Here is a 27,897-nt window from a genome sequence, read left to right as displayed (position 1 = left end):
TCAGTCTTTAGATTCAGTTTTGATATTTTTCCTTGTCTTCATGCTATGACCCCCGACCGACACAACATCGGTTTCTGTATGATCTCTCTTAGATGAAGCCAACCTCGATTCAGCTGGGGCGATTTGCAACTTATGATCATTCGTATCCGAAGTAGTATTTGAAAGTTCATTCCTTCCATAGAGTTCCTACAATTAAATTTTATACATTGAGATTAAAAAACATTTAAATGATATAATATTCATAATGGTATTATGGGTTTTTCTTTTTTTTCTTTAGTACCTTGCCGAATTGAACAACCATGTCATCCTTTTCCCAAAACTTTTCAACAACATAAGTAGACTTGTCGGTCTTTAAATTATCGATTGTAATCGAAATTTTAACAACATAGTCTTCCCTACTAAGAACGAAAGAGATTCGGGAATAGCTGCAATATCCTCCTGACCATAGGTAGACACTTGATTCAATATTTGTTTATATATTTTTAAAACTAAAGAGAGGTCAAATGTTATATACTTACTTTTGAATTTTCCAAAGCCAGTTCTTCGGCTTTTTTTCCAATAAATAGTTGAGCAAGACCGTCAAAGAAGAGCAGTTTAATCTTTTGTGAACTTCCATAACCGACATGAAGTATGAGTTTATACCTCTCAAACAGTTTAAATGTATAAATAGTTCCAAATAACAAATTTTAAGAAACATTTTAACAATTCAAGAGACACTTACTTGTAATCAAAATCCGTAACATCATCATCACAAACCCCACAACTATAAAGTAGTTCTTTTCCAGATTGAGATTCTAGTGGATAAGGCTGCACCTTCTTATTGCAAACTTTACAGGCAATATAATACCATTTAGGCAATACTTCAACAGAATAAATTGTGGCGATTGTCACACATGTTCGCGTCTATAATGAATAAACCAAACGTTTATTAACTTAAACAATTTTTTAAAACAATTCAAATAAGATGATATCAATTAAATCTTTACAAACATTACCTCAAGTGCATAAACGATTTGGTCCATAGTAGACTTCTCGTTAATAATAAAAAAACTCCTCATATAATGTCACCTTTGATTTTTGGGGACTTGGTTCATCTTCAAGTTGTACTAAATCTATAGCATCAGTGGGCAACCTGTAAAGTTATGATAATAATAAGAACGTATAAACGTTTATAGCATGTATCGCCGAGTAATATAGAAGGGATATATATATATATATATACTTTTTTCGGAACGCTTCCACTTCAGGCATAACTGGATTTATCATTATATATGTAGAGTTGAACACATTGGAAATACTATAGTTCCCTGAAATTTTGATTTAATTGGCAATGTTAGATTTAATAATCATAAGTTCGAAGATTATAAGAAAGTCATAAATTACCTTTCCATTCCTTCAAGCATGCAAATCGTACTACACAAACGACAACAGTATCTTGATGTTTTTTTATCTGTGTATCAAAGGCCTTTGCAAGATCACCCCTCACAGTGCAATTCAATCGGATTCCATTATATTACGAATGCACGAATTAATAATACATAATTAGACATTATATTCCAAAATAATTTTAAGTACAAAGGGTATCTATTAAGGAATCATACGTCAAATCTTGCAGATCGAAACTCAATTTGACGTTATCCTTCCCTTTTGTTTTGACGCTGTCAAGATTTCCTACACCAACGATCTGGCCGATAACATCTACCAAAAATACATATGAATTAATATTTTCCTTTAAATAAATTTTAAAATATGAAATTAACAACTCACCGAACAATACATTCTTGTCTAATTCTCCAGCCAATATAGAAGGAAAATTCTTAAAATATTTTTCTGGTACACGAACTAGGAATTCATCACATGGTTTCACTATGGTGGTTCTATAAAAGACGATTTTAAATCCCAAATAGCTTGTCTTATAACTACTATCATAATCTACTAAGTTGAATGTGTCAACTATCTTAGACTCGCCGACAGCAAGTTGATTCTGAAATCTACTGACCAAACCATCTTCAATAGATGCATGTATCCTTGTACCCTATATATAACGTTTAGAAGTTAGAAAGCTATTATCGAGATTTACTTAAATATGGTATAGATACTAATTAAACTCTACGTATAAATTATCTTATTAAATCTTACATCACTGTTAACGAAGACCATCTGTAGAGACTTGAATCACTTCCAAAGTCTTATGATATGGACTCTAATTTTGTAATGATCGAGAGCAGGGTTGAGATCATCTAGCTGAACAAAGGGACGAACATTCATCTTTTTAGAAGTCATATTGAGTTGTGCATAACACTTTTTTAACACATTAGCGTATCAATATATATAGAGATGTTTTACAACCGACTTGATTTTTTTATAGAATATTGACTTTATTTTTTAAAAAGACGATAATGATGAAGAATGTAAATATATCATATATGAATATTCTAAATAGGTTTAATAAAGTAAAAAGTAAATTTTACATATTTATACTTCCATAATTTCAATGAAATATATAAAGTACTTATAAATTACTATATGTTGACATTCCAAATAAATATTTTTTTTTTGTAAATTATAATAATTGACTCTATTTAAAATCATTTCGCAAATCGCTACATAAAAAAACGTCTAAAGGTCTGAATCATACGTTAAATTAGTTTTGACTGTATTTTAAAATTATTTATAAATTGAAATAATGTTATTCAAATTTAATATAACCCAATATCTTTTAAAATCAAACATTAACCAAATATGTTTATCATTAAAAGAATTAAATACTCATAAAGGAATTTGATGCTTCTCAAAAGAATCCTCAACAGCAAGATGAATATAAGAGTCAAGTGCATCACTGTAATTTGGATGAGAAATAACTTTAATCACAGGATGATGCCGGGATGGTAGCATGTGCGAAGGAAATAATATAATAATTTTTTTTGATTTTTGTAGTATCTACTAAATCAAATAATATTATATCGAATTAAACGATGTCACGTCTCTCCAATGTATTCTAAAGCGATGATCAGTTGGCCTAAAAGCGTCATCAACATTGCTTAATGAGAAACTTGATAACATTATCCATTCACCTTCTTCCAAATCGTTTATAAAGATGTCACGATAAGGAGAACCCATCAATACATGAATTTTTATACCCTACGTAAACGTTATACATAAGTACGTAAAGATTAAAATAAATTTGAATGAACATAAGATAATTTAAATTATACCTTCTCATCAACTACAATCAAGTCTGTTGATATGAAAAGAGGATGACGGCACTCAAACTTCCTCAGTATTTTTACGTTGATTTTCCACTCATGAACGAAGGGGTTTAGGTCGTCCACATCGAAATAATAGTCTCTCTTCCCGATCCTATTTTTTATAGCATTGGATAGAAGGTTAGCCATATTTTTTCTTTGAAAGACCTAGACTTAAACGAAACTTACGATTCTAACTTTTAAACGTATTTATATATACATAATACATAATATATGTTTTTGTGAAAATTTATGTTTTATGATATTTCCAAACTTCAAATATTTATCATCAGCAAAACTTAAATGGTAATAGTACAATTATCGTCAAGTACAAATATATTATATATATTTCCAGATCTTTTAGTAAATTCCATATTATATAAGTATTCAATATTTTTTTAATTATTTACATTATAAATTATAGTATCACCATAAACATTTAGGGATAATCTAATAATTAAGTAGTGTTTTTTTCTTTTCCTGAATTCGATTTAAAACATTTTTTTTAAAGATTATATTTCATTTTAAAATTTTATATTATATTCATAACTAATTTTGTAATTACCATATTTAGTTAGTTTGTATATATTTGTACTATAATATAAATAAATATTTAAATCATACTATAATAAAATTCATGATTAGTTATTTAGTATAGTTTCGGAAATTTTTCGTTTTACTTTCAAACAATCTTAATATTAATCAATCTATTAATAATAATATCTATGAGAATTTCTTTAAATATAAGAATCATGTAAGATAATCACCAAATTTATAATATATTCAAATATAAATATATAAAATTAAAATCCAAGATCAATATCATAATGATTTAAAATTTAGAAAACTACACTTTAAAATCTTATAATTCAGTTCTCCATTTCGGCAAAGGAATCAAACATCTGCGTGACTTGAGGACACTTAGGATTGATCATGACCATTGTACAATTATCCACCGTTGTTGCCATCCATGTATCTACAATAACAATATATAATTAATTAACATATTTAATAATCTAAGCAATAATGTTTTTTTTTGAAACGTGAACCAATAATACGAACCTTTTTGAGTCTCAAGTTTGGCAAAACGTAACACACATATGATATCACAAACACAATGAATCCAATCATTGAAAAAGGTGTTTGCGTAGTCTTTTGATAAACGACATGACAATCGATCACCACTGAAATTTATCATCTTTTAGAATTAAAACATTAATAAGTATGATAATATTTAAATTTAAAATTTTTAAAATAGAATGACTTACTCAATATTTTCCAAAACAACAAACAACTCATTCCAATCTTGATATGGTGGACCTTCTTCAAAACGATTTCCAACAGTGTACACCCTTCCAATAATGTCTGATCATAAAATTTTCATTAGAAAATAACTTATTAGATATAATTAAATTTTGTAATATAGTTTTTTTATCTCACCTACACAATAATCAGGGTCTAAAAAACCACTTTTGATATCATTAAATGATACAAAAGAATAAAACTGCTTGGAAGACAAAGGATGAATTTTTCTAAACCATGTTTCGTCTCCCCAGTGTATCATAAAACGATGATCAGTTACTCTCAAAATCCCATCAACAATGGTTAGTGAGAATCTTGATAACGTTATCCATTCACCTTCTTCAAGATCGTTTATAGAGATATGACTATAAGGAGGACACATCATCACATGAATTTTTTTGCCCTACATATCCAAAAATTTGTAAGCACCATAAGTTTAAACAAAATTTATTAAAAATGCGATGTATTCTGCAAATATACCTTATCATCAACAACAATCAAGTCTGTTGATCTGAAAAAAGGATGACGGCACTCAAACTTCCTCAGTATTTTGACGTTAATTTTCCATTCATGAATGAAGGGGTTTAGGTCGTCCACATCGTAAAAATAGTCTCTCTTCGGGTATTTTTTATAGCATTGGAAAGAAGGTTTGCCATGTTCTCAAAAGGCGAAACCTACGATCTTGGGGATTACAAAAGCCGGAAAGTCACAAAATTATTAGAAAGACGTAGAATACTTAAATATTTGTTTTAATAGCCGCGAAGGCTTTCATATTGGCGTAAATTAAGGACAGGCCCATCTAAGTTAACCAAGAATAACCGAACCGTCGATTCTTTTTGTCGAAATTAAGAGTAAAGTTTTATTAAGTTAAACTCAAACTTTTAACATATATATATTAGTAAAATAATGATATTAGATTAAACTTGTAGTAAAAAATAATAGTCATTCCAAACATATCTAAACACGAATATTTCATGTTCAAATTTTAACAAAATATTATTTAAAAGTCTAAAACAACAGTAGCAAAGTGAACATTATAAGAAACATTGAGAAGGATAAACCATCCGTTTCAAATCCTGATCCATGATAAAACAAAAATGATCCCAACATGTCCGCGAAGTACTGACAATTTTATCCTTTGTTATGATGCATTGAGAATGAATAATTCGATGCCTGACGAGAAGAACCGCTGTTGAATATAAAAACTTACCTACACACCGGTTTTTCTCGTCAGGCATCGAATTATTCATTTTCAATGCATCATAACAAAGGATAAAATTGTCAGTACTTCGCGGACATGTTGGGATCATTTTTGTTTTATCATGGATCAGGATCTGAAACGGATGGTTTGAGTTCCTGAATGATTGTTGACCTTCACTCACTAAAAATCCAGTAATCTCGTACCAGTCTCCTTCCTTGATTTTTCCATAGTATCTTGATACATAAAGACCCGCATTTATCTTGGCATCAATCCTATTTCCCTATAATAGAAACACAAATTAGCATTTAATTGTTTTATTTTTGTTGTACATCTCATTTGGTATTTGAAAATAATTACGGCAATTTCGGAAGAGGAAGAAGAATTACCCTCTCATCTACCAAAATCAAACTTTGATAAAAAGGCTGTCCTTGAATAATCAAGTCTGTTGATCTGAAAAAGGATGACGGCACTCAAACTTCCTCAGTATTTTGACGTTAATTTTCCACTCATGAATGAAGGGGTTTAGGTCGTCCACATCGTAAAAATAGTCTCTCTTCGGGTATTTTTTTTATAGCATTGGAAAGAAGGTTTGCCATGTTCTCAAAAGGCGAAACCTACGATCTTGGGGATTACAAAAGCCGGAAAGTCACAAAATTATTAGAAAGACGTAGAATACTTAAATATTTGTTTTAATAGCCGCGAAGGCTTTCATATTGGCGTAAATTAAGGAGAGGCCCATCTAAGTTAACCAAGAATAACCGAACCGTCGATTCTTTTTGTCGAAATTAAGAGTAAAGTTTTATTAAGTTAAACTCAAACTTTTAACATATATATATTAGTAAAATAATGATATTAGATTAAACTTGTAGTAAAAAATAATAGTCATTCCAAACATATCTAAACACGAATATTTCATGTTCAAATTTTAACAAAATATTATTTAAAAGTCTAAAACAACAGTAGCAAAGTGAACATAATAAGAAACATTGAGAAGGATAAACCATCCGTTTCAGATCCTGATCCATGATAAAACAAAAATGATCCCAACATGTCCGCGAAGTACTAACAATTTTATCCTTTGTTATGATGCATTGAGAATGAATAATTCGATGCCTGACGAGAAGAACCGCTGTTGAATATAAAAACTTACCTACACAGCGGTTTTTCTCGTCAGGCATCGAATTATTCATTTTCAATGCATCATAACAAAGGATAAAATTGTCAGTACTTCGCGGACATGTTGGGATCATTTTTGTTTTATCATGGATCAGGATCTGAAACGGATGGTTTGAGTTCCTGAATGATTGTTGACCTTCACTCACTAAAAATCCAGTAATCTCGTACCAGTCTCCTTCCTTGATTTTTCCATAGTATCTTGATACATAAAGACCCGCATTTATCTTGGCATCAATCCTATTTCCCTATAATAGAAACACAAATTAGCATTTAATTGTTTTATTTTTGTTCTACATCTCATTTGGTATTTGAAAATAATTACGGCAATTTTGGAAGAGGAAGAAGAATTACCCTCTCGTCTACCAAAATCAAACTTTGATAAAAAGGCTGTCCTAGAATAAAATGAGGTGGCCATTCTCTTAGAATCTTCACAGCAACTTCCGGGCTACGCAAGGTCGGATTCAGATCTTTTACGTACAGCACCATCCTGTTTGGGATTTTTTTTTCCGGGTATTTAGAAGCAAGAAGAAGTTTCAGAGAGAAGTTCAAATATTACAGTAACTTATTTGTAGTCCATATATTCGTAAACTAAAGAAGATAAGGATTATAAGAATCAGATTTCTAGATTTGTGTGGATTGTATAAAAACCCGTGGTCTACACAGGGAAAGCTGCATGTGTCTCTGTTCGATAAGAATGATCAATGTTTTATTATTAAAATAAAATACTTTATTTTTAAAAATTTAACTGGACAGTTGAAACTCTAAATTTCAATTTGCATGACTATCTTTGCATTATTCAACTTGCATGCTGACATTTTTTTTATCATCATGCATTGGCCTTTCGCATATTTGTTACGTTTTTTTGCTGAAACTTTATTGGAAACTTCAAAGTCTTTGTCTTTACATTTTTTTCAAAGTATTTAATATGTAGATATTTTTATCAAAATAATGATAAAGAAAAATCTTATGGTTAATTTAACCGTAAATCGATTTATGTAAATAAATTTAAACTGCCAGTTATTTAAAATCAAAAAATTAGAATCCATATATCATTTGAATATATAATAATTAAAACCCCCTAAAATCCATAATAAGCAAAAACAAAATAAGAAGTTGTCAGTCTTCTATTTGCGAGTCCTCTTCCTTGGTCTCCTATAATTTAATTAATAAATACATGTAAAAGATTATAAACGAATATCTAGAATGTTTACATCTAATATATAACATGAACAGAGATGATAATCTTACAATTCCATCATTTTCGACTCATCTGGAATTTGCGGATTGAGTATTATTTGCGTACAAACTGTAGAAGATATATTTCTTTTTCCTGCAAAGTTAGAACAGATATTTTTTTATAATATTTGATCAAAAAAACTGAGCAATAAATATCGTCTAATTGAATATATACCTTGGAAAACTTCAATAACACCCCATCGAATTACACAAATTAAACGATCACCCCGGTAAGATTTATAAGTATCGTAGAATTTTGCAGCCGATCTTTCGAATAACTCACACCTTATTAGGGTTCCACTAAAATGTCAAGAATTAAAACTTTATGCTACAATGTAATTCAAGATCATAATTATGTATAATATATATATATATATATATTATAAGTGTATTATAATTCACCTGAAATCACGTAGATCAAAAGATATGTTGTGGTTAATAGAGTTATCTTCTGCTTTACTATTTATTGCTAGATTTTCTTCAGAAATTCGCATCTCATCGTTATCTTCATCCTCCTCTAAATCTTGGATATAGTTATCCTCATTATGATCATCGTTATCACTATTATCTGATTGGTATTCGACCTCATCATCAGTTTCTTCATCAATATTATCACATTCTTCATCCATTACATCATAAGAAACATCATCTTCTTCATCACTTCCTTCTTGTATATAATCAGAATCTTCCTGATCTCCAACATTACTGTCGTCATCAGATTCTTCAAAGACCGTACAATCTGTTTCTGAGTGATCATGGTAAGAAGCGTTTTTATTGTTTTCTGAACCAAATCGAGTACAATACTTAAACAACATACGAATATTGTCACTTTGTTGCGTCATCAGATTTCTCATGATTTTCAGACTTATTGTTCTCGCCTTTTTTTTTGTAATTTCCTGAAATTACATCTGAATTCCCCAACATTGACAACCTCACCGATGACATCTGTATAAAAATAAAGTTAGTTCAAATACGAAGATTTACTAATAACAATTGAAATTAATTTTATAATAACGAAAACAGTTACTCACCCACTAACTAATCTTCACATTGGGTACCATCATTAATGAGTTTTAAATCGACGAAATCATAGAAATCTTCCCCTCCAACAATTGAATTCTCTTTGATCGTGTTATTATACAAAATAACTATTTTGTAACGATGTGTGGTAGCTAAACATGAACCATACTGCTCAACAACCTTAAAGTCTTCGAAATCGAGCCAATCACCAACGTTGAACTTGGAGACAAAACGATCATAAACTTCTCTACGAAAAGAACATTGGACCTTTACACCCTAATAAAACATAGTATTAATAATTGTCACATAATATGATTTTATATGTCAAAATAATATGCTCAACGCTTGCAAATTAAAACTTTCACGTATTACTGCATATACGCTTTATTTTTGGAATACATAATGAGCTAATTATTAGAATAAAGTAAATACTTTAATATCAGATAAAACCATCTCCAATACTTTAATATCAGACAATACTTTCACACGAATTTTCCATTCATATTTCGATGAATTCAAACGCGAAACATCATCGAAAAGGCTATACCTAACCATAGTTTTCTGTTTTTTGCTTTCTTATTTGTTTTAGGTTGAATGTCAAAAGAGTCGAATAGACGTATATATATATATATATGTAATTTAATATATATTAGATATATACATTTTTTTGATGTTTAAGAATATATGTTTACCAATTTTTTAAAATAATATCTATAGATTTCCATACATAAATATCTTTATTACATTTCCCTTTATTTTAGAGATAATAGTAATCTTGTTAATGTTTATCATTACGACTTTTAATGCGTATTTATATTTTCCATTTTTACATTAATCGTGATAATACACTTTATTCTGTTATGTTTTGAATATGGAATACTTCTTAAGTTTATTCATCCTGCTTGACATAATGTACAATTAATAAATTTAATATTTCATAAAAAAATAATAATTATTACATTTTTTAAAATGCAGCCTGAAAAAGTTATATATAAACCATTTTCATATACTTAATATGGGTTCTTGATTCGTTTACTTCTATCATTCATATATACATTTTCGGAATTTTAAATATACAATCTCACGACATATTGAAATTTACATGATGATGCAAGAACTTAAACTTTTGGTCGTTTGTATTGCTACTAATGGAATTTTGGTACGCACATTTTTCATTGTTGACATGTCTCATCTCATTTACTTATTGAACGAAATTTAAAGCATTGTAAAATTTTAATTAAAAAATTAAACTTTATAGGAATATTATTATTTCATAAAATATTCATCCATATAAAACAATATCCAGAAAACAGCAATTATAAGATCTCAGAACATTCATCATATTATTCTCTAAAATATGTTCTTCTACTCGCTTCACGCCAGAATATTTGCTACGACTCCAAATATTTTTTCTTCCATATGCAGTCTATTTTAAAATAACAAAATATGTTAGAATAGATATAATAAAATCTATAAGAATATATTTCGGTAATTACTGTGTATCTTAAATAGAAAGGAAACGACTTAGATTCTTTGCGATAAATACATCCTCTGCAGATAATATCAAAAAAATAGGGCTAGAGTCAAAGATTTACGAATAAACGCTAGTATCATGTTTCTATAAAAGAATTAATATCAGGGTGACCTTTAAACACAAATTGTTACCGTGATAATACCAAACTAAGCAACTTTAACATACGTTATAACATTATTTTATCAGAGAATTAGGGTTAAGACTGTTGTTTTAACATAAACAACTACCGAGCAATAGTCGTCATACGTCGTTTTGCTGACCCTGCATCTTTCACCTGCTGATTAATAATTAATCAATCTAAATTATGTTATATCCAAGAAAATATGAATAAGTAATTTTGAACATTTACATACACTTTAATTAAGATTATACCATAGATATTGGGATATTATTAGCACCAAACATAGCCTTTCTACAAAAAAAAAAACAGTAACTACAAAATATTAGTATGATTTCTGAATCAAAATTATAATATTAATAATCTTTCTTATTATAAAATTTTAAACAATACATGAGTGTCACCATACGAACATTGGTGGATTCATCTAAATAATGTTTTAATTTAGATCATTAGAAAATATTTATAATAATATTAACCAAAGACTTTTTAATTTAGCAACATACCTCTTAGCAACAATGAGGAAGCATAAATAAAATAAAAACATTCGATAGACTTTGCCACCTCTACCTATAGATTTATATTTATTTATTAGAGCCAGAAACACATGAATAAATATCAATAAAGATGATAGAATAGTTTACTATTACAATTACCAAACATCTTTCATTAATTCTAGAATCTTCCGAAGTGTTCCTGTAACTATAAACATGAGACTTTTAATTTAGCAACATCAAGGTATAAAGGAACTAAGTTTAAGTATACAAAAAAATAAAATACCTAATTTTCTTGTGTGGGCACATAGAACTAAGTTCACGACCATCTACTAACTCAACTGAAACATAAGAATTAGTATTATTTGATTTACAAATCTTTATTTAATTCAAGAAAATATACAATATAATTGAATGAGTAATGAAACCATACACAAGTTTTGGTGATACTTGAACTTGCGTTCCAAACAAATACTACAGAAAAAGGATATGAATAATTAGAACACGAAAACGAATACGAAAATCCATATAAAAGATCATCAAGACTATAATACAAATATAAATTCGAGAACATGAGAGTAATTTAGGGTTTTTCTTTTTTTAAGATTTCGAATTATGGAGAATGGTTAGGGGTGTACCTATTTATATTAACGAATAACCTATATTTTTAGGGTTTCGAAGAAGTCGGTATATTTTGGTTGAGTTTTCTATTAAGCCCATTATTTCAGGTTTTAGGGTTTCATAACTTATAGAAATCACGTTTTTGACGATTATATAGATTAGATAATTAAGAAAATAATCTTTTAAATCTTTTTAATTAATCTAAAGGGTATAAAGGTCCACTTTTGAATCTCATTAATGGCAAATTAGTAATCTTAAGTCTGAGGATGAATGTGGTGCGTTTCAACAACTTAAATAGAGAATGAAAGCTTGCCCGATTTTTTTTTAAGAGCAATTTCATTAAGGGTAAACGACGTCACATTTTGTGAGAATGGCTGTGAGCCCTTTCGACTTCTCCTTTAATATATTAGATTGTTTGTTTAATAACTTTGTATGACATATTATTTCAAATAAATCACGTCTGATCCGCATATCATGTACTGCCCCGATCCATTTTTACCAAATGAAAAATAAAAAATTTGGATGTAGATTTTACTAATAAAAGCATCGAAGATTGATGATGGTATATTCATTATACTTCATTATATCACGATTAAAATTTAGATATATATATATATATATATCATGCAATTCATTATGAACATTTTTTAACCATGTATCTAAAGTCAAAACATAAACTTAAATTTATGTAGTTAGAAAACAAAAATTACATGAAGACGAACAAAAAAAACTAATAATTAATTAATATTCCTTTTTGTTCCTTATTAATCTATTTTTAGACTTTTCGCACATAATAAGAAAACACATTAAAAATCATTATAAATGCATTATTTTTTTGTCATTTACAATTTTTTATAACTCTAAACAAACAATATTTAGTTAATTTTTTGAAAATTTTAATTAATTATTTATAATTATTAAAAAATGCATAGATAACTTAAATATATATTTTTGAAACAATTTTTTTCCTATAGATTAATAAAGAAAAAAAGCGAATAGTTTTTCCAGACAATTTACAACCGCTTGGAACCACTTAAAAGTTATTTTTATAACTGCCTATGAAAGCAAGAGCTAATATACAGAGAAGAGAGGCTCAAAAGTATATCTTCGTTCTTTATCAATTACATCACACTGTCTTTATATATCAAAGCTAATGATAACCTAATGATTATAATGATTAGGCTAATTTCTGACAAGTGTCATCATCAATTGCATACAATGATGATGCAAGAGTAGAGAATATGTTCTTCACTTGGAGTATAGTGCATGTGAGTTATCTTTGGAGCCTTGACTGTATGGAGGAGAACACATGGTGAGTAGAACTCTCCTCTGTTACTGTTGATGAATTGCAGTGAACTTCTTGTTGTCAAATTCCATCTTTATTTGTTGTTGGACTGGATTTGGAGTGATACTCCTTACAGATGAGTGACATCAGTAGGTCGGTTACTATTTGGTCCGAGATTTCGTAAAATATCTTACCATAATTTGATGGTTAGCAATGCTTTTCGTTTCAACATTAGCTCTAATGAAAAAGAAATTACGTCACTGTTTCACAACGTGCTAATGTGTTATCAACTGTGTGATGATTTGAAGTTTTTTTTTGTTTTTTTTTTGTCGAAGATGATTTGAAGTTTTTTTGTCCACAAAAAGCAATAGTCAAGGTTAAAAAGATACAGCCAGGCAGAAACATGATTTGTTTAGGTTTTTCTAGAGATATATGATTCGCTAACTAAACTCAATTTTAACTTACGTTAGTTTAATAAATGTCTGTCAATAAATTTCTTTTTTTCATACTAATGTCCGCTTCTAAAATGACGATAATTAAATGACTTTATATTATGATTTGTTTGTAGTGATTCATTTTGATCTAATTTTTTTGTTTAAGTTTATAAATTATTATAAAATACATTTAGTTAATAAAAATTGTGATTTTTTCTACATATGATGTAATTCAAAATTTTTAAAACGGACATATATTACTCAATCAATAAATAAAAAATATGTGTATATAATGTCTCACATCGCCTGAAAAAACTAAAAAATGATTCAGAGTCATACTATAAAAGAGATACCAAAATGATTTCAAATACGAATGAATAAAAAACTTGATTTATCATGTATTCAAATTTAAAAGTTTCATTTTGTTTCTTCCGGTTTTTTATTTTAAAGAATTTAAACTTTTTAAATTGTTTATTCTATTATAAATAATTAAATATTTAAAATTAAGATGATGTTAATAATGAAAAAGTGTGTTCTGGCGGTGAACCGTGGAGATGATATCTAAAACTAACTTTAGTTTTTAAAGTTTTTGGTAATACACTAACATTTATCAAATTAAATTTGAATTTAGGTGTAAAAAGAACATTGTAAAGAGAGACAATATCAATTAATTGAATCAATCATATGTCCATTATCCTAACAGTGTAACCATTTAGTAGGATGACAAAGGTACATAGTGAGTAACCCCAAATTTATAACCAAAGCTCTCTAGGAGGAACGACTGGTTCCTTAAATATATAAGGAAGATACTAACATGTCATAATAGGAGTTTGAATAAAGTGACAGAAATGTACCTGAAATATATGAAATTATAAGCCTGAGGTTGAACTCGATGTACAAGGAGTGATAAGTCTGGATTCCACTATAGAAGTGTGAAACTTGGTACTAAGATAAGAAATCATAGCTTGTATATGTTCCGTTGACATGTCATCATTTGATTGATCCACTTTCTCAACCTTTTGTTCTTGTGAAAGTGAGAACTGCATTGGTCTTCCACTTAGACCTAAATCATGGAGGAAAGCCATGCAACTTATAGCACTAATCAGCCATATGACCAATCTTTTGACAATGTGAAAATCTAGTTTTCTGATAATCTCCATTAACTAGAAGAACTTGATTGTTACTTTCTTGAGTAGGTGTAGCTTGATCTTGATCAAGCATATTGTATATGACAATCAACCATGGCCTTGGCTTCATATTCATAATTTGACCTCTTATGTTTGCAAAGCTGTCATTCAATCCCATGAGATAATGTATTATCCGACTAGTTTCAGCTTCTTTCATCAATTCATTCCCATGCTCACAATCACAATGTATCATAGTGAGACTCATGGTATTAGCCAATTGTTCCTAAATAATATTTTTTCTTGGTGTAATATGTTGTGAGTTCAAGTGTTCCATGATAGACTTCTCCAATTGATACTTCCAAAGATTACTAACTCGAAAATGGAGAAACAAATAATTCCATCTTTCAACATCGTATTCACAAGAGTATATTATCCTAGATTTGATGATTCACCACATTCAAAATTCATGCCTTCACCACAACGACTCTAAATCTTAAATGAGCTATCATCCTTGTCTGGCCTAGGTATTGATCCTAGACTCATCTGCATAGCAATAGAGCATTTGTTATAGTTCGAGCTATTAAGAGTGTGAGTCACAATGGACAAACATGGATCATCAGTTGAATGAAGAAAGGACGGACTATGCGTACAATTAAAATGATATTCCCAAAAAGGTGTGATTTTGGGAATCAGTTGAATGAAGAGGTGTGATTTTGTAACTCATTTTTTACAACTTAAAAAGCTATAAAAGTATCCTAGAATCATATTCATAAGCTTTTTCCTACAGTATTATGATATTTTTTTAAATAATAGTAGATTTGAAATGAGATTTACAAATTGTTAATTGAATAACAAGAAATTTTCAATAATTTTGAATGATTTTACATAAATGTTAAAGTTCAATAACAAAAGATTTTGGAAGATTTTTTTAAAAATTATTAACTGAATAATATCAAGATCAATACATCCTATATATACCGTGTGTGCGTGCATATTTACACTCCAATATAGATTTGTAAATTAAAAACTTTCGAATTTTAATGGGGGGGGGGGTGTGTATTCAATTTAATATTCAAAGTGATTTGAGTTTTCATGAAATTTTAAATGATTTTAGGAAAGTTGATATGATTTATTGCAAAATTCTTTCAAATTTTACCTAAAACCATGAGATTTAAATTTTGTATTTTCATTTAAAGAAGTTTTCTCAAATCATCCAGAATCCTTAAAATTCATTAAAATCCGAGTAATATTTGGGTTCACCCCTCTTCATTTACTCTTTATAAAATAAGAAAATAAAATTTGTACACATTTATTATAAAATTAAAAACTTAAACCGCTCTTTTATAAACCCAAACCGATATATAATTTCATTGTAATTGTAAAATCTAAACCCTAACCATCTCATTTGTAAACCCAAACCATCTCATTTGTAAATCCAAACCGACATATACTTTCGTTCTAATTGTTAAATCTAAACTCTAACCATCTCATTTGTAAACCCAAACCAACATATAATTTTGTTCTAATTGTAAAATCTAAACCCTAACCATCTCATTTGTAAACCCAAACCGACATATAATTTTGTTCTAATTGTAAAATCTAAACTCTAACCACCTCATTTGTAAACTCAAACCGACATATAATTTCGTTTTAATTATAAAATCTAAACTCTAATTCTCATTTATAAACCCAAACTGATATATAACATCGTTTAATTGTAAAATCTAAACCAAGACAATATTTAACTTTCTTTAAATAAAAATATACAGAATTTGTTTCCTTAATTAGTTTTGTTTTTTAATTTAATTTTTATTTATTTTTTAAATAAAATATTAGATAGAACATTTTGATTGGTTGAGAGAGAAGGGGATGAATACAAAGGTTCACCCCCTCTTAGTTAAGGAAACAAATTATTGATTAAGGAAACAATTTCTGTATATCAATTAATTTTAAAATTATTAATTCTAAACATTATATTATAGTTTTAAATTATAACATCTAAACCCAAATCACTCTTTTTATAAACCCAAATTAAAATATAATTTTCTTTAATTGTAAAATCTAAACCCTAACCACTATTTTATAAACCCAAACCGACATATAATTTTGCTTAATTTTAAAATCTAAACCCTAACCACTCTTTTGTAAATCCAAACCGACATATAATTTTGCTTACTTTTAAAATCTAAACCCTAACCACTTTTTTGTAAACCCAAACCGACATATAATTTTGCTTAATTTTAAAATCAAAACCCTAACCACTCTTTTGTAAACCCAAACCGACATATAATTTTGCTTAATTTTAAAATCTAAACCCTAACCACTCTTTTGTAAACCCAAACCGACGTATAATTTCGTTTAATTGTAAAATCTAAACCCTAAACTCTAACCACTCTTTTGAAAACCTAAACCGAGATATAATTTCATTTAATTGTAAAATGTATACCCTAAACTCTAACCACTCTTTTGTAAACCCAAAACGACATATAATTTTGTTTATTTGTAAAAACTAAACCCTAACCATTTTTTTGTAAACCCAAACCGACATATGAATTCGTTTAATTGTAAAATCTAAAGTCTAATCGTTATTTTATAAACTTAAACCAACATCATTTCCTTAATAAAAAAATCTACAGAATTGGTTTCCTTAACTTGTTTTGTCTTTTATTTTAATTTTGATTTATTTTATAAATATGATATGACATAGCAGTTTGTTGTATTTTGATTGGTTAATTAAAAAGAGGTGAATAAGAATTTTTCAAATCCAAATTCATAAACTGTTTTGAATAACAGTGGATTTTAAAATAAATTTTTAAATCATTTATTCAATAATAACTGTAGATTTCAAGAGAGTTTTAAAAATCCATAATTGAATAATATATATTTTGTAAATTTTAGACAAATAAATCACTGTCTAAGTTGAATACCCGCGCGGGTTACAAACTTGCCATTCACCAAATCGGAACTCACAAACAATTGATATAATCGATGGACCGAAACAAAATGGGACGGTTCTAAATCCCGTTCGATTAATAAAACTGGATCGCCGGTTTCTCTCTGGTTTATCCGGGTTTTCCTGGTTCGTTAACACCATATTGGTTTGAGTCTTTTAGAAGACTTTAAACCATGACCGGATTGCTGAGCTTGTCTGAAAACACGATCTCTACTTCATCATTTCCTACGAAAGCTTTCGCATTCGAAAACTATTCCCTTTACCCAAATTGAGTTACACAAGTTGGAAACTGGAAGCAATCCGCTAGCCAAAAGAAAAAGAAAAAATAATGCATAGGTTCGATTTCAAAGAGATGCAGGAGAAGATCTCCGAGAGCTTTCGTCCATGGCAACGCTCTTTTCAATTCTGGGTTCGAGCTACCAATATCTACACTGGCTACAAGGTCTCTCTTTTCTTTTTACTGTGTTTCTTTATTAATCTTTTATTTCATTAGTCTACAGTTTTCTCTATAAAGTTTGAATTTTTGGGCTTGGATTCAGGTGTTTCAACTTCGAGTGAGTTTAGTGAAAGATGCAAAGAAGCAAGAGGAAATGTGGGAAAGACAACATGAGCAAGCTGCTGACAAAATTTACTTCATGTGCTCTGATCTTGGAGTTTTCTTCCTTAAGGTACGTTGTTGCATTTCATAGTTGTTGTTGTTGTCCTCTGTGGCTCTTTTCATTTACAATGTTGACTTTTTGTTTTTGTTTTGATGATTTTGTTTTAAAAAAATCGTAGATTGCTCAACTTTTAGCAAAACCTGACATGGCACCAGCTGCGTGGGTGAAAAAGCTTGTTACTTTGTGTGATCAAGCTCCTGCGACCCCGTTTGATGCGGTTCAGCTTGTTCTGGAGAAGGAGTTAGGTAAAAGCATTGATGAGATCTTTGACACATTTGATGAAAAGCCTCTTGGTTCTGCTTCTATTGCTCAGGTATTACAGCTTTTTGGTGGGAACATTACAATCAAATGAACATTGTTGAGTGAGTATTTGGGATTTTGTCAATGGTGATGGACCAATTATGAAAATTGTAAAAGAGTAAACACCAACAAAATATGGTACAAAGGAAGTGGAAGATAGCTGAGAAACTTTGGGATATTACCATTGATGCTTGAAAAAGTTTGAATTGGAGTGTTAGTTTATGTCTCTACACCTCGTGATGGTTTTTTGATTTATGCTAGAAGCTTGTCCTCTCTTGCCATAGATCTATTAATTCTTTGATACATATACATTTATTTTCTTTATTAGGTTCACAGAGCAAGAGTGAAGGGTAACAAGATGAATGTTGTTGTAAAGGTGAGCATTATCAGAGGACTACTAAAAGCCTCCCATCTTTTAATAAGATTCTAACTTGATTCCTTGTGTTTAGGTTCAACATCCTGGCATCGAAAGGTTGATGATGACAGACATTAGAAACTTGCAACTATTTGCCTTATACATGCAGAAAACAGATATCAAATTTGACTTGCATTCCATAACAAAGGAAATGGAGAAACAGGTATTTATTGATCCAGTTCTTTATTAGATATAGCATGTACGACTTCTTTTCTCCAAGTCATTGAAAGCAATGTGTTTTCTTTTTCAAGATTGGTTATGAATTTGACTTCAAAAGGGAGGCCAACGCAATGGAAAGAATTCGATGTTTTCTTTATGCGAATAACAAAAAGTCTCCTGTTTTGGTACCAAGAGTTCTGCGAGATATGGTGACTAAGTAAGTGTTTTTACTTTCGCATATCATTTACCTGATTGGTTATCTTGATAATGTTTAAGGCCCCTTCTCTAAATGGATCCTCCTCTGTTGTTCATCAGTATACTCGCATCTCAATCTATGATTTTTTTCTTTCATTTTTGCTTCGGATGATTTGCAAGTACTTACCATATGAACATTCATAATTCGTTCAGGAAGGTTCTGGTGATGGAATACATCAATGGAATTCCGATCCTGAGCATTGGTGAAGAGATGGCTAAAAGAGGGATAAATCCTCATGGTAAGATTGCAGAGGCAGCAAAGCAGTAAGCTCCTACATCATCTCAGAGAGTATGGTGCCTAAGTTCTATGGCCCAAAGTCTTAGTAGCTATTATGTTCTAGAAATTCACGTGTCCTAGTCCTTCTTTCTTTTGTTGTTACTGATACCACACTGGAATTTATATTGCCTCTTGCCCCAGCAATATACTTAACAGTTTATCCCGTGCATATGGCCAAATGATACTGAAAAGTGGTTTCTTTCATGCGGATCCACATCCTGGAAATATCTTGATTTGTAAAGGTCAAGAGGCAAGTCATATTTTTGTTTGTAGTTATTATTTGGTAGTTTCTTAGTTTGCTCACTGTTGTCTCTTGGCCGAACTTACCTGTCTATATGTCTTGATTTGTAATCTTGTTTCTCATCGTCAGGTTGCACTGCTGGACTATGGTCAAGTGAAGGAACTTCCTGACAAATTGAGACTTGGTTATGCGAATTTGGTCATTGCCATGGCTGATAACAATGCTTCACGAGTATCACAGAGCTTTTGGTAATCACATTAAAACTTATCTTGCACTACTGAAGTAACTTTTTGACTTTGGTTGTTGGTTTTGTTCAAACATATTATCAGTTTCGTGGCTCAAACCTTGTTCTCATTAGCAAATATTTTTTTAGAAAGACATTTCAATAAGAACCAGTGTGCATTCAAGGTGAAACCATTTGTTACCACAAATGTTAATTTGTGAGTGAGAATGTCTTTCTGTTTAAGCTATGAACACTGTGGGTTCATGCCTGCTCAAAAAATGGGGTTTTCACATTTTAAGATGCCTAGTTTGGTATGTTGGCTAGTTTGGTATGTGGGAACTGTTTTGAAGCTAGGATGTGGGGGATTGTTATGATTGGAAATCGTTTTATGTCTAAAGATTGGAATAGTCACTGTCAATGGTTTGGATTAGTGTAGCATTGAGTTTCCTAAGTAATTGCGGTTGTGGATGTTCAGGGAAATGGGTTTACATACAGTGGCCAAATGTGAGAATGAGCAGCAAGAACTTCTGCGGTTAGCACAAACACTTTTTGATACAAAGATGCCAGCTGGTGAGACAGTTTTGCAACCTTTCGCAGATGACTCTTCAATTAAAAAGATCGCTGTTGAGGTAAGTAAAGCACCATATATGTTGACTAAGTAAAAAAAGTTGTATATGTGTTATATTTCCACAGGTATAAATAATAAATACCAAACTAACTTGAAAGTGTTCTTTGGTGGTAGACATTTCCAGAGGAACTGTTCTCTGTACTCCGAACAGTAGTTTTGTTAAGAGGACTTAGTGTTGGAATGGGAGTTAATTACTCGTGTGCACAACAGTGGAGATCAATGGCCCAAGAGGCTTTACTTGCATCTGGAAGAGTGACAAGAGGTAAATTGGTTATGTCTGTCTTGTCACTACACTTTTTTTTGCATAAAAAAACATGAGCTGATGGGGTTGGTAACATATATAACACCTGAGATTTACAGATAGCAAAGGAAGATCTCGTAGACGGGCTTCTCTACGAAGGCTACGCGCAGGAAGTTAGGAAAAATATAGAAGTATTTTTCATAATTTAGACTCCAATGAGAAGGATATGAATTTTTGTTCTTTTTTGGGTGAGAATTTGAATGATAGGAGGAAGTTGTATAAGAGTTGAATGTAGTTTGCTGAAATGCAATTATGATGAAAGCTTTTGTAAAACCACATAAGTTGAATGGATTATATGTTTTGGCAATCCTATTTAACCAATCCTCGATCCATCTTTGCTATTGCATAAACTGATCTTGAGAGGCCATGTGGGAGTGGGACGACCACTCTCGAGGATTTCAAGTTTCAATTAAAACGAAACCGTTTAAAAGCGTTGGGTGGGTGACCCGACTAATGGGTGGGTGACCCGATTAAATGTATCTAAAAACGATGCCGTTTGGATGTCACTAAACACAAAACCTGCGTTCAACGACACAAAATCTGCGTAGTTCGTCTGAGGTTTTCGTGACGATGGCGACGGCGGTAGTGATGAACGGCGAGTTGAAAAAGCAACCACGGCCAGGTCGCGGCGGATTTCAGGGCCGTGGACTGACGGAGGAAGAAGCTCGAGTTCGCGCCATATCGGAGATTGTTAGCACCATGATTGAGCGCTCACACCGCAACGAGAATGTTGACCTAAACGCCATTAAAACCGCCGCTTGTCGGAAATACGGATTAGCGCGTGCGCCTAAGCTTGTTGAGATGATCGCTGCGCTTCCGGATTCAGAGAGAGAGACTCTTCTCCCGAAGCTCCGTGCCAAACCGGTTCGAACGGCTTCAGGAATCGCCGTCGTGGCGGTCATGTCGAAGCCTCATAGGTGTCCGCATATAGCTACGACGGGTAATATTTGCGTGTATTGCCCCGGTGGACCTGACTCTGACTTCGAGTATAGTACTCAGTCTTACACTGGATACGAGCCTACTAGCATGCGAGCTATCCGAGCTAGGTAAAGAGTCTATGCTATCGAATTGATATCGTTTAATGAATTGAAATCGGATCAGAGCCTGTTCGGTTGGTCTAGGAAAGGGTTTAGGGTTTAAGTAATTATGAGTGGAATTTTGTGATTTCGGATCCAATCTATTATCGGAGTTTGAACTTAGATTTTAGTTGCTGATAACGTGGAACTATGTTGCGTGGATAGCCTCATGAGAGCTTGGGAGTTTTTCTTAGGATCATAGTTGTTTTAGTCTTGCTTGATATTTTGGACTGAAACTAAGGCTTCTAGTCTAAAGATTGTAGATGAAAGCAATATTTATGATCGTAGAGAATGTTCTAGATTATAAATGAAAATGTAGACTTGCTTGATAGCAAAAAAAAGATACAGAATTCGTAAGTGGAAATTATCAATGTCGTAAACGGCCATGATTATTTTGTATATCGTTGTGTCCGGTGATTATGTGATGAGGATGTGAGCTTCATGTTTGAAGGGATTTTTATAAAACCCTGTTGATTGTCTTAGGTACAATCCATATGTTCAGGCAAGGAGCAGGATAGATCAGCTGAAGCGGTTGGGTCACAGTGTAGATAAGGTAAGAGTTTTTCTTGTTTTCCTAGTAATTATTTCATTTTACCAGTCTTCAGCGCAGATGATTACTCCTGATTCGAATGATAGGTTGAGTTCATTTTGATGGGAGGTACCTTTATGTCGCTGCCTGCTGAGTACCGAGATTTCTTCATACGGAATCTTCATGATGCGTTATCAGGACATACTTCTGCCAATGTTGAAGAAGCAGTTGCTTATTCAGAACATAGTGCAACTAAATGCATTGGCATGACGATTGAAACGTGAGTTTTGGGTTGAAGTGTCTTTTTCTGTGAATGCATTTGATCATGTATAATATCTTTTTCCATTTCTCTTAAAGCTTCCATAGTGTCTATATAATTATTTCATTGTTCTTTTGTGGCACTAAATGGAAATGCTTAAGTTGAGTGGAACTATATCAAAAATCTGATACCATACTTTTGTGAATCAGTTCATGGTATTTTTCATTGACTATTTGTAACGGAAACGTGTGGAAAAGTGAGTCTAATCTCTAATTTCTGAAGATTCGAATCTCGTAATACATTCCCTAATCTGTTTTACAAATTCATCAGGAGACCAGATTACTGCCTTGGACCTCATCTACGACAGATGCTGACATATGGTTGCACCAGGCTAGAGATAGGTGTCCAGAGCACATATGAAGATGTTGCTCGTGACACAAATAGAGGCCATACTGTTGCTGCGGTAGCTGACTGCTTCTGCTTGGCTAAAGATGCTGGTTTCAAGGTATCCCTTATAGATTAGTCTTTGAATAATATTTTGTTGTGCTATCTTTTGGCAGCTTTCACCTCCTATGTGTCTTCATCGATTTCCTTGAAACCAATGAGCCTTTCTTTATTTGGTGAAATTGATATATTTGTGTACTCACTCCGTTTTTATGTTCGCATGTAGGTGGTTGCACATATGATGCCTGATCTTCCTAATGTTGGGGTTGAGAGAGACATGGAAAGTTTCAAGGAGTTTTTCGAGAGCCCATCTTTTAGAGCAGATGGGTTAAAAATATATCCCACCCTTGTGATTCGTGGAACTGGCCTTTATGAACTATGGAAAACTGGGAGGTACGATGTTCTTGTGTTTAACGAAGAGTGCATGCATGTCACTACAGAAAAGCTTAAAATCTTATTGAATTTTTCTGCAGGTACCGAAACTATCCACCTGAGCAGCTTGTGGATATAGTTGCAAGGATTCTCTCCATGGTACCTCCATGGACACGTGTTTATAGAGTTCAGCGTGATATTCCTATGCCTCTGGTTACATCAGGGGTTGAAAAAGGAAATCTTCGTGAACTAGCTCTAGCCAGAATGGATGACTTGGGCCTTAAATGCCGTGATGTTCGTACTCGTGAAGCTGGAATTCAGGTCAGGATGCCAAATGTTGTTTCTTTCTTTTATTTTAGTTTAATTCTAAATTTCATAACTAATATTTCCTTATATGGTCTGTGTGCAGGACATTCATCACAAAATTAAGCCAGAACAAGTAGAGCTTGTGCGTCGTGATTACACTGCCAATGAAGGTTGGGAGACATTCCTTTCTTATGAAGATACACGCCAGGTACAAACTTTCATAATCTCTCATCCTCACCCTTCACAGCATAGTGCCTAGGATTTTATGAAGGAATTATTAATATGAATATTACCCAATCTGTCTGACTTTTGTTACGGATGAATATGCCTTCTTATCCGGTTTATCAAGATCTCATACTGCTTGTCACTCATTGGACACAGAAAGTCATGTTTATCAAAAATAGATGTTTTTTAATGGAAAATGGTCAAGTTTAGGTAGGACGCAGAGTGTATCAGTTCTCTTGGCCTTTTTCGAATTCATAAACCTATATGACTAAGTATGTAGTTTGTATCAAATATGCAAGAAGATCTTGTGTCATATATAGATTAAGAAGGTGATTAATTTTGTATCCATAATTTCATTGCCATGCACTAAGCCAAGGACTTTCATGAGAAACTTGAAAAGCTTTTTCCTTCCAAGCCTTACACCTGATTAGCAGTTTTAGAATATGTCGAGACTCTGACATTTTCTTAGATTTACCCATCCTTTTTAATCTTTATGGATGCAGGACATTCTTGTTGGGTTGTTACGTTTGCGTAAATGCGGGAAGAATGTAACTTGTCCAGAACTCATGGGAAAGTGTTCTGTTGTCCGGGAGCTTCATGTATATGGAACGGCTGTACCAGTTCATGGTCGAGAGGCTGATAAGTTGCAACATCAGGTACCTGATATCTAACTTGAATTTGACACTCAATTATGGAGTTATATACTAATTACCGGTTTTTCTTGTGTGTCGAATTTGCAGGGTTATGGTACCCTTCTAATGGAAGAAGCAGAGAGGATTGCTAGAAGAGAACACAGATCTAACAAAATCGGTGTAATTTCTGGTGTAGGAACTCGGCATTACTACAGAAAGTTAGGTTATGAATTGGAAGGTCCTTACATGGTTAAGCATCTTCTTTGAAATTATGTTACTTCAAAACCAAATTTGCGAACCTGTATGTTGAACTTATCACATTGTCAGCGGTATCATTTTTGCTTTTAAAAATTTTAGTCATGTTGAAACCGGCTGATTCCTATACGAACTATGGTGATCTTATATGAATCTTTAATGCATACACATTGCTACTCTTTCAAGCACACTTATGTACTGAACTAAAATCACCACTTTCACTTGGTAAGCCTTGTAATGGACTACAGATTGTTGGATACACGTAATAATCAAAACCATATTCCATTTAAAAGGGTTGGACTAATATAACCAATTCCACTTGGTAAGCGTCTAATAATGGAGACAAAGCAAAAGATGTTCACATCTTCTAAAACATCCAAAAGCTGCATATTAACCAAATTCTATGTAGACTGACTTGATCCTTCGTTGCTGTCTAGAGCAATGGACTCAGATCCTTCATCTAATGTGTTCCTATTCTTCGGTCTTATATACTCCACCCATACATTACCACACTTCCTTGAGTTGTGTCCAACCATACCGCATCTGCTACAGCGAACAATCCTTCCCTCTCTGCCAACTTTTTGTTTCTTCTTTGGAGACTCATCCACAACCATCTTTCTTTTAGTATTCTTCTTACTTCTCTCCTCATGGAACTCCACAGAAGAAGAATCAGGGTTCGTACTAACAAGGAGAATGCAAAAGAGTATCGTTAGATTATGTCAAGATCAGAAGTGCTAGAAAGGTAGCCATATTGTAGACCCATTCACTCACTACTCCTTCTGGTTCATATCGACCCGTTACTAGAGATAAAACCGTCTTGCCAAAATCTTCAACATTTTTTATTTGCAGCGCATAAACCGAATCCATATTCAGTTAACTTAGCTTCCAAATCCTCCCCGAGCAAAATGTTCCCACAGTTCAAGTTCCCATGACTGACGAATTCCCTGCATTCTGTGTGGAGGTAACAGAGAGCTTTAGCCACGCTTAAGCAGGTTTCAATTCTTATTCTCCAAGTTAGTTTCTTGTTTCGTCCAGTATTGACCCGTTCTTGGCGTATTCGTACACTAGAAATCTCCTTCCTAGCTCGCACTGCAGCAATAACCTCCAAGCTTCGCTAGGTTCTTGTGATGCATTGTACCTATCTTTGATGCAGAGCTCCTAAACTTCCTTTCTTCTGTTAATGTCGCTTCCATTTCTTTAACCGCAACAAGTTCATTCTCCGGCATATCCTACCCCTTTGAATATCCCCGGTCCTATGTTATGATCGAAGTTATCTGTCATGGCCTTTATCTCATCGACAGAGAAGATCATCACACCTTTTGGGTTTGCAGCTTTGGAGAATCGATCAGCTTTCTTCTTTAGCTAGCTGCTTCTTCCTCTGGTAGATGTACACAATAACACCAAGCTGAAATCCGAGAAACAGAACAAGTGTAGTGGAAGTTGCGCCGATAAGACAAGGAAGACAGATACCGTGAGACTTGGGTACAGTCACTGGTGGTGACTCTTTAGAAACGTTTCGATTAACAGCAATCGGGTCCAAACATGTTTTAACATATGGTATCGAACTCAGAGATGGATCAGAGAGTAACCGCTGATATATCGGGTCAGCTTCATGCGACATTGAGGATCCCCATCGTTCGTGTAAGTGACTGCAGTACAAGCAGAATCCTCTGAACACACCTTCTTGCATCTCTGGGAGCTAACTCCAGAAACAACAGAATCATTAGCAGGGTAGATTTCCATACAACTACAAGTTCTTGAATTCAACCAGATTTGCAGCTTGGCTTCTGATAAGGCACCAAAAGCATTTAGGATCCGAGAGCGATACAAAAGAATTAAAAGGGCAAGTGCACTCGGAGGATCCAGAACTGTTAAAGTGATCCACAAGTTGAGAAAACACGACACTGATTCATTCTCAACAGCTTGCCAAACCGGTTTCCAAATCTTTGAATCCTCGTTCCACGAGTACATTCTCAGATTATACCATCCCGGTCAAGCCTAAGAAACTGGAACTTGACAGTGTTGTTATGATCTTCCCCAAACACAGACCAAATAGGTCTCATCAGATCTTGATCCTCAAGAAACAGAGCTCCCTCAGAGGTAAGCACAGCACCAATCTTCTTCTTCTTCTTCAAAGCTTCGTTTCCGTTTGACCAGAAAGTAATGTTACTCTCCCATCTAAGCTGTAACCGCCCTGAATCCTCCAAATGAAGACTGTAATAACTAGACCTAGAATTCTCACTAGCATCTCAAAAGAAGGTAACTTTTGGTTTGGAAGCAAAGTATCAGCCGGAGTACCAAAGCTCTGCCAAACAATCTCTTCTCTATCTTTCAACAACACAAGATTAACTTTTGGTTTTGTGTGTAATCAGTTTAGGTATGTAATTATTATTGTAAATTGGTAACAGTCCTTTTACTTTTCCTTTTTTTGCAGTTGTTGTTGTGATATTTAGAAACTTCTAGTAGAAAACACAAAATGTAAAATAGAAAATAAATATGCGATTAAAAAAGGAAAACAATACCTAAGTTTGACCCCATCCTTACAATATCTATATAAGTGCTTTCTACTCTCTCTCGTTCTCTATTTCTCTCGCT

The 27,897-nt window shown here is 32.3% G+C and overlaps 2 protein-coding genes and 2 pseudogenes across 6 annotated transcripts; 2 read left to right on the top strand and 2 right to left on the bottom strand.

The window, feature by feature from the left end:
* Positions 1–2,268, bottom strand: LOC147935220 (uncharacterized; annotated as a pseudogene).
* A 15,493-nt stretch (positions 2,269–17,761) lies between these two features.
* On the top strand, positions 17,762–21,511 carry LOC104725546 (uncharacterized). 5 transcript variants are annotated; one of them, XR_015571986.1, is made up of 12 exons: positions 17,762–18,188; positions 18,286–18,414; positions 18,524–18,718; positions 19,034–19,081; positions 19,155–19,283; positions 19,372–19,496; positions 19,688–19,773; positions 19,953–20,053; positions 20,182–20,300; positions 20,751–20,904; positions 21,018–21,165; positions 21,264–21,511. XR_015571986.1 is itself a non-coding variant. In XM_010444213.2 (12 exons), the coding sequence occupies exons 1-12, from the start codon at positions 18,075–18,077 to the stop codon at positions 21,320–21,322; spliced, it is 1,440 nt and encodes a 479-aa protein (XP_010442515.1). In that variant the 5' UTR covers positions 17,762–18,074; the 3' UTR covers positions 21,323–21,511. The 5 variants fall into 5 exon arrangements, 1 of the variants encoding a protein (XP_010442515.1); XR_015571985.1 differs by having other exon boundaries at positions 19,953–20,061; XR_015571984.1 differs by having other exon boundaries at positions 19,688–19,798.
* A 36-nt stretch (positions 21,512–21,547) lies between these two features.
* LOC104725545 (elongator complex protein 3) lies at positions 21,548–25,415 on the top strand. The gene is made up of 9 exons (XM_010444212.3): positions 21,548–22,250; positions 22,764–22,833; positions 22,917–23,089; positions 23,399–23,573; positions 23,739–23,905; positions 23,986–24,205; positions 24,294–24,398; positions 24,919–25,071; positions 25,156–25,415. Exons 1-9 carry the CDS (start codon positions 21,775–21,777, stop codon positions 25,312–25,314), a joined length of 1,698 nt encoding a protein of 565 aa, XP_010442514.1. The 5' UTR covers positions 21,548–21,774; the 3' UTR covers positions 25,315–25,415.
* A 601-nt stretch (positions 25,416–26,016) lies between these two features.
* On the bottom strand, positions 26,017–27,840 carry LOC104728763 (G-type lectin S-receptor-like serine/threonine-protein kinase SD3-1 pseudogene; annotated as a pseudogene).
* Positions 27,841–27,897: the final 57 nt, after the last annotated feature.

This window comes from Camelina sativa, chromosome 11, assembly GCF_030686135.1.
Source record: "Camelina sativa cultivar CO46 ecotype springtype chromosome 11, ASM3068613v1".
Classification (NCBI taxonomy): domain Eukaryota; kingdom Viridiplantae; phylum Streptophyta; class Magnoliopsida; order Brassicales; family Brassicaceae; genus Camelina; species Camelina sativa.
This window is presented reverse-complemented; position numbering and strand designations above follow the sequence as displayed.